The sequence below is a fragment of the Ciconia boyciana genome, chromosome 7, assembly GCF_034638445.1.
Source record: "Ciconia boyciana chromosome 7, ASM3463844v1, whole genome shotgun sequence".
NCBI classification, from domain to species: Eukaryota; Metazoa; Chordata; class Aves; order Ciconiiformes; family Ciconiidae; genus Ciconia; species Ciconia boyciana.
The window spans coordinates 65,849,192-65,866,998 of record NC_132940.1 but is presented as its reverse complement, the minus strand read 5'-3'; the positions used below and the strand labels follow the sequence as shown (position 1 = coordinate 65,866,998).

At 40.7% G+C, this 17,807-nt stretch overlaps 1 protein-coding gene across 16 annotated transcripts in view; it reads right to left on the bottom strand.

Moving 5' to 3' along the window:
• Nucleotides 1-14,772, bottom strand: part of VEPH1 (ventricular zone expressed PH domain containing 1) — a 97,853-nt gene extending 83,081 nt beyond the window's left edge. For 15 of the 16 annotated variants that reach the window (XR_012043525.1, XR_012043526.1, XR_012043527.1 and 12 more), the window contains exons 1-3: nt 14,644-14,772; nt 13,736-13,857; nt 5,917-5,987 (exon numbers count right to left, since the gene is read on the bottom strand). Coding sequence is in view for 1 of the 16 variants with exons in the window: in XM_072868545.1 (XP_072724646.1) it covers nt 5,917-5,935 (19 nt within the window). In the remaining 15 variants the exon portion in view is untranslated. Of the gene's footprint in view, nt 1-5,916; nt 5,988-13,735; nt 13,858-14,643 lie in introns of those variants that run through there. The other variant, XM_072868545.1, reaches the window with a different exon arrangement.
• Between the last annotated feature and the right edge of the window lie 3,035 nt (nt 14,773-17,807).

Here is a 17,807-nt window from a genome sequence, read left to right as displayed (position 1 = left end):
TTGACTGTCATATTCCAGTTTAGGAAAGATTTTTAAATGGTGCATGTAAACAGCGTACAGGATGCCCTGATCCAGGGAGATCCTTAAGCATGTATCACGAATTGCATGTTGAAGGACCTCTTGCCCACAAAAACTAAATAGCTTAAAATTAGCTAAACAATATGTAACTTTTAATAAATAAAACCAAGGTTTTTTTCATTTCAATGCATATCACCTGAGCAGGATGGTGACTGGACTAACTGATAAGGATTACAAACCACCTTTCTGTGGTCAGTAGCAGACCAAAGCTAGAGGAGGCAGGTGAAGCCACTTTGTTTGTTTTCTGGGTTGTTGGGTCTTGACTCCAGAAATACATTATGAGCAAGATTGAGAAGATAATGATTTTTGTTTAGAAAAACAGTCAGTTTTGTTGCCAAAATGGTCCCTGCAGTCTTTTAAACTCGTGTAAAACAAACACTTGGCTGAGCTGAAACTATGAAACTATGCACCTTGGCCGAGGAATTTAACAGAAGCCTAGCCAAGTGGGGCCGGGCTTGGCACCACGCACACACTTGTGAAATAGGACAGTCCTGCGTTTGTGCCCCAAAACTCTGGTGTTTAAAAGCATCTGCAGAGGAGACATTTGCCTTAATTATAGGAGAAGTTTGGTTTTTCCACATTTCAGAAGTGCTATTTGTTATTCCAAGACTGCCAGGACTTGCCTCGTGCTGATGGGTCCCCTCTGCTCATACACGTTTGAAGCAAGGGTCTTCATGGCCAGCCTCAGTGCACATGAGAAAGGGACTAACAGCACAGGGTCCTTCAGGCCCATAACATCCCACGGGGCTTGGACACCCTCCTTGGACTTCGCCAAGGCAGGTACAAATCCATGCAGGCAGAAAATGTCTGTCCTTGAGTTTTCCAAGGGTCTCCATGATGGCTCTACCAGTAGGAACAGGACAAGGGCAGTCCCTCCTCCCTCAGCTCCCAATTGTACTGCACTTCTTCCATCCTTTCCCACCAACACTATTCACGGTGACAAAGAAACCCAGGAAGCCACAATTTCTCAGCCCCAAAGAGCACCTCTAAGTGCGGGGCCCTCCATGGGCTGCTAGCATGTCAGGCAGAGCTGCGAGGGAAGCAGGGCGGTGGAAGAGCCTGCTGTTCGAGACCCTGCTGAGAAAGGGGTGAACAACACAGAGGGCATTCACCAGCACTCATAGCAGCCATGCTGGCCAGAAGCACACTGAGCTTCTGCCAGCAAAGAGGACACAAAGACACATGAAAGGAGAGGTTACAAATGGGAACGCCTCTGTGCCCCAGGAAGCTGCTGCACAGCTCAACGACCTCACCCCAAACAAGCTCTGCCCGACGGTCACCTCAAGCTCCCTTTAGCTTTAACTGCATCCGTGTTGGCCATCTTCTAGTACAAAAGTGATCATTCTCACTCCTTCAACACATCATCAATATTTTCTCCATAATGAAGCGTGTGGAGATACACACAGGATCATTTGGAGAAACTGCAAAGTAGGCTGTTGTTAGTTGGTGTTTTGTGAATCAAAATGTCTTTCTGAATTGAAGTAAACATACCTAAATGTAAAGGACATACATATAATATACGTGTGTATATGTATGTCCTTTACATTTAGGCATGCAACAATCTAAACAAAGTTTCAGCTTTGCCACTGTGGCTGTCTTTGCAGGAATACAACAGATACATGACTATCTAGCTGATGAAATTATGACATTAAGGTAGGCATACGCTAAATATAATACTCAATAATTCAAGAGTTTGAGTTAGCTTCAAACGTTATGCACTGGAAAAGCAGTTGCTAGAACTGGATCAGTCTGCCTTTGTGCATATCACTTAAACGACCTAGTCTGTGTTTCCAATGAGTAAAATTTCCCTGTAGCTTTATATAGAGGAAAGAGAAGTGTCTGAGATCTGACATATATTGGCTGAAGTAAAATATAGGAGAAAAGGGCATCTTATGAAAAATAGGCTATTCGTAATGTGGACAGAGCGATGAAGAGGCTGGGTAAGTGTGACAAATTAAGGACTCAAACATCACCACATCTTCCACACAGGGTTGCGTTAGATGAACCTGCTGTAGCAGCGTACAGCCACAGTCACCCCGATGGCACGTGCCACGCGGGGCAGGCAGAGAGCTCCTGCCTGCCCACTGGAGACATGGTGGCCTGCAGGAAGCTCTGCTCAGATGTGTATCTAACCCAGGCGTTGCTTGGCACGAGAACATGTATTAAAATACAAACGTTATGTCACAAACGAAAACTCTCCCTCTGTCTTCACTTATCTGTCTAATACAGAATATTTACTGGTTTTGAGGCTAGGAAGAGATCTACCAAGTACGTCTTCCACAAAGCCTGTGTACATTCTCAGCCAACTCCTCCAGGTTCTTCTCTTGAGTTGATGAACAAAGTACATTGTGACAAACTAGATCACTTATAATAATTATTTGAGATACAGAGTATCCTTAATCCCTGTTACTCTATTTTCTGCTATTTTTCAGAAAAAAAAAAAAGCAAAATGTCAAATAAGGGGCAAAACCAATGTGAAACACTGAGAACCTTCTGGAAATAACTCAATAAAGCAATCTCTCTTTTAATAGCATAGACAGGACCTTGCACTTGATCTGCCATAAGCCCGATTGTAAGGTTTTTTTAGTTTTCCCAAATCTATCAATATCATTAAACAGGACTTTTACTTTGATTATTTGCAACACGACAGAAGCAGAAAAGAGCTAATAAGACTGCAAACCCCAAAGCACAACAGGCTAGATCCTCCTGACAGTTGCTATGGCATAAATCACCAGTCACCAAACTGAAGGAGATGGTGTAAGGAGAGGAGATTGGGCCCATTGTACTCATCCTCAGCAAGTCTCAAATTCAGAAATAAAAGTTCAAAAAGCCGCTGACACAAACTGTTGGTTTTTTTTACCTGTTGACGATTCCACAACGACATCCTCAACAATGGTTACAGGTGCAAAGCTTGCGTTCTTGGAAACAAAGCCTGACCATTTCCTTTGCTCTCCTGCTACCCCAGGCAGCATCCGAGGGCACAGCAAGTGGAAAGCTGGGGAACCGGGTGGCAAGCAGTGAACCTGAAGCTGTTAATTGCAGTGCCAGGAGTAAGGCATTTCAGGAATGCAGACTAAAGCAGCCTAAAAGTTACCAATGGCTCCGTCAGGTGACTAAAGGAACCTAAATGCAGAGAGGCCTTATCTCTGAATGAAATGCTCTGTTTCTAGGACAAAATACAAAGCCTACTCCACTCGAGGGCAGTTGTTTTTAATAGAGAAAACAGAACTCTCTGTGTTAGTGGAAAGCTATCCTTCCCTGGGAAGGAGGTAAAAAAACAACCTCGGTAAGCTCACACTGTTTGAAAGAAAAAGAACAAGTGAACAAACTTGCTACAGAAGATATTTTCTGTCCAAAGGAATAAATTCTGGAACACTTTACATGAATACAGAAGAGGGTCTGAAGTTTGCTTTGGCTTTCAACATTACTCCCATAAGTAGCACAACAAAATCTGCACACATAATTCAGAAAAATGCTCTAGGAACGAAGATCCATTTGAACCCTCCCTTTGATCAGCTGCACTGAAACACAGCAGCCCCTTCTTGGCCTTTTGCAAATGATACTCTAACTTGATGTGCTTCTGCAGAAGACAAGTTTCTCCCTGTTCTCTATTGATGAACAGACACTTTTTATGTAAGTTTTATAGACAACACTAAGAACAATATAGAAAAACATTTACTTACTATAAGCTCTTTGAAATGGAATTATAGCAAATCTTCTTAACACTTACATTATGTAACAGTGCTGAAAATACTTTTCTTGCATGGGTCTTAAAAGGAGAGAATTGTCCTTTAAGCATCTCCTTCTCTCTACAAGATTGTACTGTTTCCTACTAATAGGCTGCTGGCATTGAAGAATAGGAAAAGCATAATACATGTGTCTTCTAAAATGTTGTCTTTTTTTTTTAATTTCTTTTTTAAAACGGGACAATAATTTTGGTTGGATGATAAAATTGCTTCAGAGTATGGTTCCCGAGATGTCTCCTCAGCTTGTCTCCACATCACCTATCAGTATCTTCTCATTCAGATACGATAGAGATACTGTATCTGTCAGATCAGCGTCTGAGACAGGTCAGACTTGTATGTGTCCCATGTACACAAGCAATGGAGAAGAGGCAAAGGGTCTTGCCAAAGTTTGTACACCCTGTGTGCCTCCCCATCGGCACAGTGTCCAGTGCAGCAGGGATCCATACCTTCCTATGGTCAAAACCTATGGGAAACAAGGCAGTGACTCCAGCTCTTGTAACAAACTTCAAGTCATCATTATGCAGGGAAAAAAAGACTCAGCTTATAACACAGGCCATCTCCACTGGTTCACGGGGCAGTCCTACATCTAATTCAAAGGTTTTATTCTGATTTCCAACACCTAGTTTCCCTTTTCATGACAAGCTGAAAGAGCCATACGTTCCCTGGGACCTTGAAGCTGTTCCCCTCCAAGGTGAGTCTCTCAACTTGCTGGAGGCACAACATTCTTACCGAAGCTCCTTATCAGAAGCAATCAGACTAAAAGCTAGCCTGACAGGTTTCAGAGCTTGAAGCAATTGAATTGGTCTGTTTGCAAAATCATTCCCCCAATAACAGAAGAATAACAATAAAAATTCCACATAAAAGGGCAGTTGGACCTAAGGGCATCCAAAAGCCAATTGAACTTTGAGATAAAAGACTGAGTTTTACAGTTTTATCAGGAACTCAGATTCTGCAGAATAGCATTAGAAGGACCCCCAAAAAAAAAAATCTTTTAAATCAAGGAGGAAGGGGAGAGATAAAAATTTTTACATTTACAGTGAAGGAAATTCTACAAGAAATTAGAAAAATTTCCTTAATTTTCAAAAGACTTGAAAGTATGGTTGTTTGATTTTAGCAGATGGTGCTATCCCACTGAAAACTAAAGTTCAACCTTCAAAGAACTGTGCAATGATATTGTTAATCTAGTTCCATGCTAAGCAAAGTAAATCGAGAAAACCCTCACTATATTTAAGGAATTTTAGGAAATGCAGGCCGCCTAGAGTTCATGTTAAGTGAACCGCACAGTATCTTCTAGTTTGCTCACTGCAAAGCAAGAGGCAGTTAAAACCTTACTATACTGTTGAACCAATCTTGTACGTGAACTTACATAATATTGTACTTCAGAAGGAGGTTAAGCATGCACAGTACTAAGTCCTGAGCTAACTCATTCCCACAGCAAAATCCATAACCCACCACCATCAGGGATAGTCCCTGCGGGCTCTCAAAGCCACCGGCCAGTTGCAGTTGAGTACATGAATAGGTAACAGGCTGTGAGTACAAACCATCACCTTGCTGGGGCCGCGCCGAGGACAGATGATACTCCAAACCCAGCACGCAGCCAGGGCTCCCAAGCAGGACCTGGTTGTGTTACTCAATTCATTCAGCACTTCCCAAACCCCGTTCTCCTCCGTAACACTCAGTTTGCCATGGGTACCGCCCATGGTTCTCCTCAAATGCTGCCATCACAGCTCCCAACTGGAGCACTTCCAGCTGATGTTTCTTGTTCTGTACTGAGGGCCCAAGCTACCACAGATGCCAAAGCTCTTTGATGAACAAAAGGTAACATTCATTTTCGTAAATATTAAAGAAAGAAATCTAAAAGGTATAAACTGAGCACCCAGTGCAAAAAAGTAACTTAGTTTTAAATGTCAAGTAAATTACACAGAAGAAGGTGATCTGAAAATTCCCCTTAAATGGAGGGATTTGTGTTAAAGGACTGGGAGGCCAGAGGCCTGGCTTTACCATGGTGATCTTGGGCAAATCACAGCCCAATGCTTTGACTACTCTATCTATAAAAAGGAAAAGAAAAAAAAAAAAAAGTCAATTTCCTTACCTCGCAGACATGTTGCCATGCTTAATACACTGAGTCGTATGAAGTGCTTTGGATGCCTTGGATGAAAGACGCTATAGGAAAGCAAAAGCAAAATAGTATTAATAACTCTCTGCCTTTTCAGCGCTCTGTGTGCAGACTATAAAATATATGCCGCATGATACTTCCAGGAATACCACTGTGTATTTCACCAAACAGGGTTTAATATTTAGGACATGGACCCATAAAAAACAAACAGGACAGCAGCTCTACTACACCCTGTGGGAGTTTGTGAAGTTATTCACACACACAAGGACTGAACAAAGCGAGGGTTAGATTTCCATTCTCTCTGGGGGTGGGGACAAATGTTTTCAACAACTGCATATTTAGTTTTATTTTACTTTTCCATGAATAGGAGAAAGATTAGAATAGTCTTCAAAGCAAACTTTTATTCTGTGCATATGATAGAATCCCCTTCTCTTTAAATCCTCCTCCCCATCTCACAGGAAAAAATCTGTTTTGTGGAATGAGAAAAAGCATGTCTCAAACAGTTACAGAAGTTTGTAATATCTCCAAGACTGCTGGATACTTCCTTCCCCACATGCACCCATCCAGGAAAAAAAGAAAGCCTGGATACATTTCCTGGTTATTTTCAGCCTGAAACTTTCCCAAGAACATTCACATATGCAATTTATGGACAGAATATTGCAACGTATTTCAGAGAACTTTTCCCCTCCTTGTTACACTAGTAATTTGATTTATTTTTATGTTTGAAAAGCATTTACTTACTAAAATAGAGCACTCTTTCAAAACTTGTAAATAAAGTTCTCACATTTTTCAGTGAAAGAAAAGGATTAAAGATTATATTGAAAGAGCATCATTTTCACACAGGGTGAATAGACTACAGCAGTTCCCATGGGATCAGCTGCATATATTTAAACTCTTCCCACAAGACAACCATTGTTTCCTACAAGCCTCTGTTTTTTTCCTGTCATGACAGGTTTCCACACTTCATGTCGTCTAGAAATCCCATGGATGCTGAGCTGGACCAGATGATGAAACAATAAATTATGAAGTCTACTAATTAGGCTAGTGTTAAAAATGTTTTTTGCTAATGAAACACCTTGCTGCAGTCCTGGGAGCTGTGAACTGACTTGCTCTCAACATCCAGTTCTTATACACAAGGAAGCAGTATTCTTATTGGAGGCAACTGCAAAATAATCAGAGGAATTATACAGCCTCTTTTAAGATCCATCTCTTTTACCAGAATTGCGGGGCTATACTACTATCCGCAGTTTGAAGTAAGTTCAGTGTTCTTCCTAGACGTGTAAACCAGCATGTAAATACTCTCCCCTGCGATAAACTGGCTTAATCAGTAGGTTTTAGAGGTCAGATGCTGCTTCCAGTGAACCAGATTTCACAGATCTCTGATGCAATTTTGGCTGCACAATCCATGCAGAAGCCAACTGATGCAGAGTGGTAAGAATGTACTTATAAACTTGCTAAGTGCTACTTTTGCAAACAGTTTATAACTTGACCAAATTTTATATATATATATATATATATGTCTCTACTTGATAACCTATGTGCTGCCGAGACAGTTTTCTATAATTTTCAGTATATAAGAAATCACAAAGGTTTATATTTCACTGCTGTTTCAGAACACACCAATGCTATATATAACACTTCATAAAACTTAGCATTTTTTAACATCAGTAAGACAGATTTGTAAGAATTCAATTTCTAAATATTCTTCATGATTTTAAAATTATATGCTAAAATAAACAACACACTGCTAATACGGAATAAATTGCTTCATGTAATAAATACTGATACACTCATTGTCATGGTGATGCTGCCAAAAGCTGGTCATTTTCAAGTGTTGCTTAACAAGCTTTCATAGCTGTGACAAGTTTTCAAGACTGTAGTAATGTTACAGAAAAGAACTTGTTATAATATTTTAGAGAAATGTATAAATATGGATTTCTGTCTAAAGAGGGTGAAAGACTAAATGGAACAGAGCATGAGGGACTGCAGGATCGGCTCTCTAAGAATGCCACTCTGGAAGTGAAAACGGGACTACAGCAATAAATACACTCAAAGTCCCTGTCCCTCAAAATCTCCTGAAATAGCAGTCACTGAACAATCATTGAACATCCTAAGGTTCCTCCCAGGTACCTGGCAACCCACTCTGGTTTCTCTTCAGTACATGGCCCTATTAATAGGGCCAACAGCTTCCCTAGCCTGCATTTTCAAAGTTTCCCTAACCTAAGGCAACGATTCTACAGCACTGAGCACAAAGTGCCTCCTGAGCACGGGGGCGGGGGGGGGAAGTGAAACGCATTTGAGCCCCAGGATGAGCCAAGAGCACTGCAGCATTAACGTACATGTTGTCACACACCACAATACACAGGCACCGCTTTTTCTTTCTGTGGCACTTCCAGCTAACTTACAATGCTTTTCAAACATCATTGTAATACATTTATACATATAATAACCACAGTTCCTGCATTCACAGAAAAGCCAGTAACAGTCACACTATTAAAGACTACATTTCCTATACTCTCAAAAATCTCTTCCATTATTTAATATTTGGATCTGCTACTCAACTTCTTTCCATGCAGTAATTTATTCATTATTGAAAATGTTACATGAATACATGTTTAAGTTAGTTATTCATACCTCTCAGAAGAGAAACCTCTGAAAAACATTAATAATTGAAGGCAAATTGTCGCTCTTTAGAGAAATTCCGATAAAATCCATTACAGTTGTCAGTCCCCCTTCCATCCCCCTGTCTCTGGTATGCGAGGCTGCTGGCTTGGTGCACAGCCTTGTCAAACCAACCGTATAGTCTATTCAGTTACCCTGGAGTTGTCATGTGGAATCAAGCAAACAAATATCTTCTCTCCATTTTCCCCAACTCTGGCACTCAAAAACAGATCAGAACTAATTCTTCACAAAGCTTAACTTCAGCAGCAGCTTGAGTGAAAACGCTCTGAGCTTGATATGGAATTTGAATTCGTTAAAAGGATTTATCAACAGCCAGTGGTACATTCAGTTAATTAATAACTTGCTTAAGAGTAACGAGGAAATTGCAGAAGTTAATATTACTTATGGGGCCTCTTCTCAGAAGTTGGTGAGAAGGCTGGACCCTTGCAGTGTCTTTGGAGGAACACTAGCCAGAAGAAAATTCAGAAAAGACTAGGACATTGGAGGAAATGCATCCTTTCAGTTACCACCCGTTGCATCTCTCATCACAGAACTTCAGCCAGCCCTTAGAAAGCATAACTGCCCAGGTGGAACCAGTGCCCAGGACCTACCTGAACACCTCCAAAGCTTGGCAGCCGTAGCAGAGAAACAATTTCTAAATCATTCCGGCGGCATTCTGCATGCAAGCTGAACATGCCTTTCTTCCACATTAAGCACGTCTGTATACTTTTCCCCTTAACTTTTCTTTGATAAATAAATTCCAGATTCCAAATGAATCAACCGTAACTAAAACATACCCTACCCCACACCCAGGCCCAAAGGATCTTGATGGAACTGATACTGGCTAGGTCCTCTTTCCCTGGGAGACCCTAGGAGCAAACCCACACTAGAAGTGTCCCAGCATTGACATTTTTCTAATAATGGCCAAAGTAATATCAAATGAACCAACAGCAAAGCGTAAGGTCAAGCACTCTTAGCCAGCTGCTGGAGGAAAAGAAACACTGTTTGCCCAAAGATAACAAGGAGGCATGTTTGTACCATTCTTGTTAGGGCTTTTGCAATAGAGAAAGGATTTATAAATCATACAGTTGGAAAAAAATCTACTCCATAGAATACGCATTCAGTTGTACAAGTCCTCAATTTTTATGGCAAATCCTCCAAATAGCTTTTTTGCACCTGTTCGTTCCACCATGGCCTCTACAACCAAATACAAAATTAATAGTGGGTGAACACATACTTTTAATGATGTAAGAAAGTCATTGGTTTTTTTTATATAAAATGCAATTGTGTGTTCTCTACATCTTCCTTTTAACTTAGTATGTATATGAAGAACACAGCTTGCTTCTCTCCTACCTCTACAAGACCATAAAAAACTTGCAAGAAGTTAGCAGAACACAACTATTCTCACTTTAAAAATCATTTTCTAAACAAGAAATTTTACAAAAAGTTTCAAAAGGCAGCATGGTCTAACTAGAAAAGCATAAATGAGGGTCTTGGATTTCATTTCTGCATCCCATAACTACTTAAGTCATTATACAGTAGGAATTAAGAGATTGATTCTTTCACTCACGGCAAGCCTACTTTTGACTTCTAATAGCAACCAAAGTAACATTTCCCCCCAGTGTCTGACCATCTTTTAATTTTTCATGTGGAAAGAAAAGTAAAACCACAAGCTGTTTTTGTACTTACTCAAACACAACTACAGTTGTAGCTAATGACAGTCCTCGGAAGATTTACATGGAAAAGCTTTTCTGATAACTATGCTGAAAGGATAAGACCAGTGTTGACTGTCTTCTCAGACAACCCATTCTTTTAATGTCACGAGGTAGACAGTAGAAAGGAGTCCCCACAGAGAACATCTCTTACTCTGAAGTGAATGCGCTCTGCTTCCAGAATCATCCATACAGTCAGAAAGAAAACCGACAGCAGGCTGGGGAATATAAAGCAGCGAAGTAAGGATCAGGTGAGAAAGACTCAAACAAGCTTTGAAAAGAAGACTGATGGCATTACCATGGAGAAGGACAGCGACGTGGCCCTTTCCAAGCTAGGCACTTCAGTCCCTTCCGATCTGTACGCTCCCTGCAGAGTTTTGCCATGCTAGCATCACCCTTTACAACCCTGACATAGTCATACCTTAATTCTTTTGCTTCTTCTTTTTTATTGACGGATTCATTGCTATACAGCATTAATATTACCAAGACAATGAAATCTTAGCTAGTGCAAGACAGCATGTGAAAGAATATAGCAGGAAGACTGACTGAAGCCACCCAGCACAGGCACCTTAAAAAGTTCTCTGACTTTCCTCTTGCTGTTTATAAAAATCGTAATCAACTACACAGAGAACCAAGAAATTACCACTGGACCAGGACATGCTTGGAAAGACAAATGAAATCAGAGACAGCAAAGAGCACTTGAGCAACTCGTGAATCTAAAGCATATAATGCACACGGTAAACAAAGTGTTGTAATAATAAGGGCAAAACAATATATTGTGATAATAAGGCAAAAAGATCTTCATACACATTTCACTATCTGAAAAAGGAGAATTTAATTTATGAAAATAGTTTTTCCCATCCTAGAAAAAACTTGGGTTTAATTTTTGTTATAATAGCTACAATGAACTTACGTCCTTTTTAAACAAAGCCCTGAAAATATTTATTTTGTTAGACTTTTTTAAATAAACCTCTGGTTAGGAAAGAGGCATGCTGTTGTTCTCTCTCCAACTAATTGGTGAAGAGAAACAGAATATTCCATATTCATTGCATTTAGCCTAAATGAGTCGTGTTATCTTCTACCCAGACAAAGCACTTTAATTTTAATAACAACAATGCTGACAGCTACAATACTGTTCTTGCAGAAGTTTGCTTGTAAATAATTAACAATTGTTGTATAATGACAGTGGGTTTTTTGATAGCTCGATTAATTTCACAGTCAGGCTGGAGTCTCTTTAATTTAGGGTATTCATAAAACTCCAACCCCCTCTCAACCCACCAACATAAAAGGCTAATGGAAAAAAACAGGTTTACATCCCTGCAGTCTGTCTCCATGCCAAAAATTTGTTGTATGCCAAGAGTCAGCCATGGATAACCAAGGAGAATAGTAGAGAAATCACAGATCATACCTCCAAATGGTTTACATGTTTGACTAATAATTGCCCGATTTTAAAGTTAAAGTCTGCGTTGAGATAAATAACAAGTTCACATAGCGAAATTCTGTTCTGCGTTGTAGGACCTGGTGGTCAGTCACTGGTGGTGGCATTGTCAGAGGATAGATTCAGCACACGATGGGGCACCACCTATTACTGTCCTTTAACTACGTGCACTCATGCCTCTCAAAATCTTGCCAAGACACTGATTAATATTCCCCTAATCCACTCATATTTTTAAAACTTGGCAGCATTCCTCTGATTCTGGTAGAATCAGTGAGGATAGAAATACCTTTAAGGTAGACCATGAAAATGTTTCCCTTGTAAGCAAGTTCTTTATCTATCACATGCCATATAGTTCACTAATTCACAGCTACAACTTTTACATATGTATTAGGAATTTTGTCCAAGAATTGTAGAACTGGATGCAATGTTTCCTCTACCATAATAGGAGGTATCAAATTTGATTTTTTTTTTCCCTTCAGATAACACATCCTGGTGTTTCCATTCCTGTGAGGATGAAATATTTCACTCCAGAAATAACAGAGCCTCTCAAAAGCCCACTGAAGTTAACAGAGAGACTCTTATTGTCATTACAAAGATTTATAGTCTTTTGTTCTCCCAGTAGGTATTTCCTCAAGTTACCTTATGCCCATTTGCTGTCACAGAGGAAGAAGCGGACAGTGACACAGACATTTATGAAGTAAACCTTGGTTTCTATATGGACCAGGTAACAAGAAGCATTTCTGGGCCATGTGTTTGACTGGCAGCAGCCCAATATTTAGCGTACTTGCATAGTTTCATTATTCAGGGTTATTCAGGATTGTCAACTGTCCTGCCAAATAAAAAATGTTAGATGTCAACCTAATATTTCGATCAAATTCCACGTTAATTACTAAAGCTATTTGCTAACTATTCTTTTTTTTTTCCACACTAAGTATTGCTTATACTCCACTTCAATTACTGGCAAAGCACAGCAATCTTGTTTGACACTTTAGAATAGCTGTTTATTTCTAAAGGCCAAATCCTGTGTACCAGACAAAGTCAAAGCTCCTGTTGAAACTAAAAGAGGTTTTCCCCAAATGAAGACTAAAAACTATAGCATTTGACTCACCGTCTCAGAGGAGCTAGACCCTGCCTCAGCACTGTAGCTGTTCGTTAGTGGGGTTCGTAGGTGGTTATTGCCTGGCAGCCCTATCTTGTAACAATACACAGAGCTCATTATCAGCTGCACTGCTCCAAAAGGCTCATCTGCATCACAAAAGACAACATCTGCTGTGCATCTAGGTGCCATCTTGTTGATAAAGTATATCAGAAATAGAAAAAGTTTGCATGTTCATTTCTTTATAGCCACTGCTGTTTTGGAGACAGTTCCAAAATACTCATAGGCAAGAAATAAATGTCACTACAGGTCCATCTGACAGTACTTCAGATGCTCCACAGCCTCCCTTGCTGTGATGGACAAACTGCAAACACACTCAGTCTATTTTTTTACATATACACATACATGTGCACACACTCACACATTCTGCATATCGGATAACATTTGCGTTACCCACCTGCATCATTTTCCAATTGAATTGCAGATGTTATTACTTCAGGCATCTATTTCCATTCACTTTGTTTCCCACATACAGGGCTTTCTTAATTGGGCTGCATAGTTTATGAACTGTACTAATTGAGCTGCATAACTCCACTGCTGCGTTTTTATATACTGTACCAAGCAGAATATCGAGTGCTGGATTTGTGCCACTGGAGTTACAAGCTCTGCAAGTTGAGCAGTACTTTATTTAACAGTTCTGCTGTATTTTTCACTTCTTAGATTTCTGTATGTTTTTCCTACTTTGTCATACCCGAATGGGTTGAAATCTGCATTTGGCTTAAGCAAAAATTTTTTTAAGGATAGCCAGGGCAAATAAATTAAACTGCTGATGCCAGCCCAAGTAACCCTTGTATTCTGTCCCTGAGAGCAGAAGTCAAGAAAACTTACCCTGGGAGAGCAAGGGCAGCTACTCCCATGCAGAAGAAAAACTGCCTGACCACAAGGGACTGTTCCAATAGGTGCTCACGCTCCTGGTTTCTGGTTAAGAGCCAGAAGCCTTTAAAAGGGTCCTAGAAGCAGGAAGGAAAAGCAGTATTGATAAGTAACCATGAGGACATGCTGTTCTCACCTGCCACGAGTTAAGAGCCCAGCAATCAGGGCATGCCTGCTGCAGAGAGACACGGTGTCTGGAGGCAAGACTGGTTCTGCACAGCATCCAGCTGTTTCTCATCCTAATTAAGTCTATAGGCTAACAGTGATTATTAATATTAAACACCTACCCTCTGAAGCTACTCATGAAACCAGATAATCTGTACCACAGACCCACATTTAAAATTAATACAGGCATTTATGCTAACTTACAAGAAGGAGAAGCAGTACACAGTGATACAATGTGCTCACGCCTTTCTTGTGTACAGGTTCTCTTCTTCGCTATGGATAGATGACACAGTAAGAGCCAGTATTGAAAAAACACTAAAACATGGGCTCAGATGCTTAACAAGCTCACCATCATTAATGCTGTACCTCACAGATGTGCACAATGCTTTGAAAGACAAATAAGAGGAACAGTACTTTCACCAGAAACTCTAATTTCAATAATGGCATCAGAGCTAAGTACTGGCAGTTATTTGAAGGCTTAAGGAAATAAGTCAGCAGGAAAAAAAAAAAAGAGGAAGCACCTCATGGGACAAGTTATTTAAATGAATTAATACTGGCACTAATATGGCTATGTAAACGCCTTTCCAGGACAAAGTTTTGTTTGCTCAATTTGTGGAAGAAAGCTTCTATATAAATAAGTGAGCATGAAACCATAGAAATGTAGGGTTGGAAAGTCCTCAAGAGATTATCTAACCTACCTCCTGATGTTGAGGCAAGAGCTGTCAGGTCTAGGCACACCTGATGTTTGTTCTGATCTTGCTTCCCTAAGCAAAGCTTTTCAACACTTCATAATTAGGAATTTAGCCAGTAGCCAAAGACTTCTTCCTAATCCATTAGAAACAGAGAACAACAGATCACTGTTTTGTTATGGTGTTTGACTTCATGATTCTTTGCTCTCTCAAACATCTCCTTTTGGAGCAAACATCTCTTTCAGCTTCTCTTCTCATATTTTCTTGCTTTTTTTCATTCTTGTTGAATCTCCTCTGGTTTCTCTTTTCTGGAATTTCTCAGCCCATTTCCATAGGGCACTTGTGCCATCAGGAAGCAGCAGGTAGCTGCTGATGCCTGCAGGCCTGGATTGGGCACCAACAGGGTACCAGGACGCTCAAGCTGTCCAACTCTCTGCCGAGGGAGGTGGCACACAGCTGAAGCCTCCCTGCCCCAGCTCCTGGCCACAAAAGCAGCATTGACTCTTGTGGCATGGTCAGAACAACCAGTTTGGTTTATTATCCTGCACCAGCTACAGTGATCAAGCATAAGGCTTCCAACAGGTACCCCCCAGCCAGCACACTTTATCAGCCCCTGTCCTGTTTCTTGGCCATCCTCCCTTCCTCTGCCTTGTGTATGACTCTCCATACACAAAACTAGTATTTCCATTACATTATCCAGGTAAACTCAGTTTTATATAGTATTACAGATACAGTTGTCTAGATATAGCTGGCCTTGCAAGAGTCCCCTCCCCAGATGGTCCCTAGTACTCCCCCTAAATTACCTGTGAGGTTTGATCATTTCTCTAATGACCCCTCTTAACTAGCTGTGTAATCCAGCTCTCCCCGATACCTGTACCTTCTGTTAGCTTCTCACACCGTTATCTGTCACATCTGGCAATTTCATGTGTTGCGCCCAGTGCTTTTCCACGCCCTGTTCACTTGGCTCAACTTCAGGCCAGGGCCTCAGCAAAATTTGCCTCACAATATTTTCATTACCTCAGTTTCTTTGTGTTGGTTTTGTTGTTGTTGTTGGTTTAGGTTTGTTTGTGGGGTTGGGTTTTTTTTGGGTGGTACTGCTCCACCTGTTGTCTTTTTCCTTAAGTATTTCCCCCTAGCTTGAGAACCTCCTACTCCACAGACATGGCCCACAGCCAACAGCAGGGGCTCCAGTATGAAACAGAATCCCTGAATTTTCAAAACATATTGCAGAGAAACCATTTTTCTCTCATAAAGTAAAAATTTAAACCAATAGTCTCCGCAACATAAGTCAACATCTGATCCTTTGTGTCCAAAATGTGGTTCTCAGTTTTTCCCCAGCAGGTCTGAATTTATCAAATAGTGAGGTGTACACATTGCATTAAAATCAAGTAATAGAAAATTTAGCGTTCACCTTTCAAGTCCAACTCAGTAGTAAACTGATTCAACTTTGCTGTCAATTACATTAGAGAGAAAAAGGAGAAAATAAGAAAAAAAAATCAGATTAACACATTCTGAGATAAACGGTATTTCAGATAAGTTTAATCTCACTTTTGAAAAGGTGCAAACTCATCACATACATTACATGGAGAACTCTGAGGAACACCTAGAAGGCTCAACACTGAAACAGTCACATCATCATCTAACTGTATTAGGGTTTTCTTTTTTTCCCCTCAGCAGGACTCATGGGGCAAGACAAGAACTTAGGCTGGGGCCTGAAATTCCCATATCCAGTCTAACTGACTTTAACCATAAAGGCAATTTTCTCCTAATCATCAAGTTAGATTGCCCCCTTAGTCTTCCTCGTCAGACTGTAAATAGATATTCCTCTCTCTTCTTGGAAGGACAAGAATTAAAGAAAGATATGGAAAAAGATTGAAACCTGTACAAACTAGAGGGGGATACCATGGACTTAGGAGACATTGTTAGGAGGTACCAGGTCTTAAGTCGACAGATCCTTGAACTTAACTTTAGCCACATGAGTTAACAGTCTCATTCTTTTTAATTATTCATTGCCCCATTTCACAGAGTCAGAGAATCACAGCATGGTCGAGATTGGAAGGCACCTCCAGTGATCATCTAGTCCAACCCTCTGCTCAAAGCAGGGTCAGCCAGAGCAGGTTGGTTAGGGCCACCTCCAGTTGGACTTCGAACATCTCCAAGGAGGGAGAGTGCACAGTCCCTCTGGCCAACCTGTTCCAGTGTTTGACCTGCCCCACAGGAAAAAGTTTTTCCTTATGTTTAACTGGAATTGGCTGTATTTCTGTTTATGTCCACTGTTATGTCCCCAGAAGGCTGTCCTGTCACTGGATACTGCTGAGAGGAGTCTTGCTTCGCTCCTCTCCATCACGTATTTATACACATTGATAAGATCTCCCTGAGCCTTCTCTTCTCCAGGCCAAGCAGTCTCAGCTCTCTCAGCCTCTCCCTCTATATCAGATGCTTCCATCCCCTAATCATCTCCACGGCTCTTTGCTGAACTCGCTTGAGTATGTCCCTGTCTCTCTTGCACTGAGGAGCCCAGCACTGGACCCAGCACTCCAGACGCATCTCACCAGCGCTGAGCAGAGGGGAAGGATCACCTCCCTCGAGCAGCGGGCAATGCTCTGCCTAAGGCAGCCCAGTGTGCTGTTGCCTGCCTCTGCTGCAAGGGCATATTGCTGGCTCACAAGCCACTGAAAGTCCTCTGTATCCGTAAAGTTCTGTAGACACTGGTTCAGCTTTCACACACATTGTTTTAAAATGTTTTCTTTCACTACTTTTGAGAATCAGGCTTTAGAACAATATAAGCAGGCACTACAGAGAAAAGTCATGGCTGTCGCAACTGGGCTTAACCTCATTACAAGTAAGACATAAATGTGATACTGGTATTGTAATACATAGTGACTTACAAGAGAAAATGGATTGGTATTCTTGAGTTAAAACTGATCAAACAGAACTGTCAGTCTTACCTGGAAGTTTTCTGATGCTTAAATAAATCTTCTCCAATTCCACTTTCTCGTTAATTCTTGCACAGAAGCTCTTTCCTACTGGTTACCGTAAAAATGTTCTGATAATAGGGAGGGTAAAAAAGAACAGAATTTTCTTGTCTAAATAATATCCAATATCAGTTCCATTTATCATATCAACTGTAAAGCCTTCCTGAATGTCTTCAAATCTCTCTGATGAATTTCATT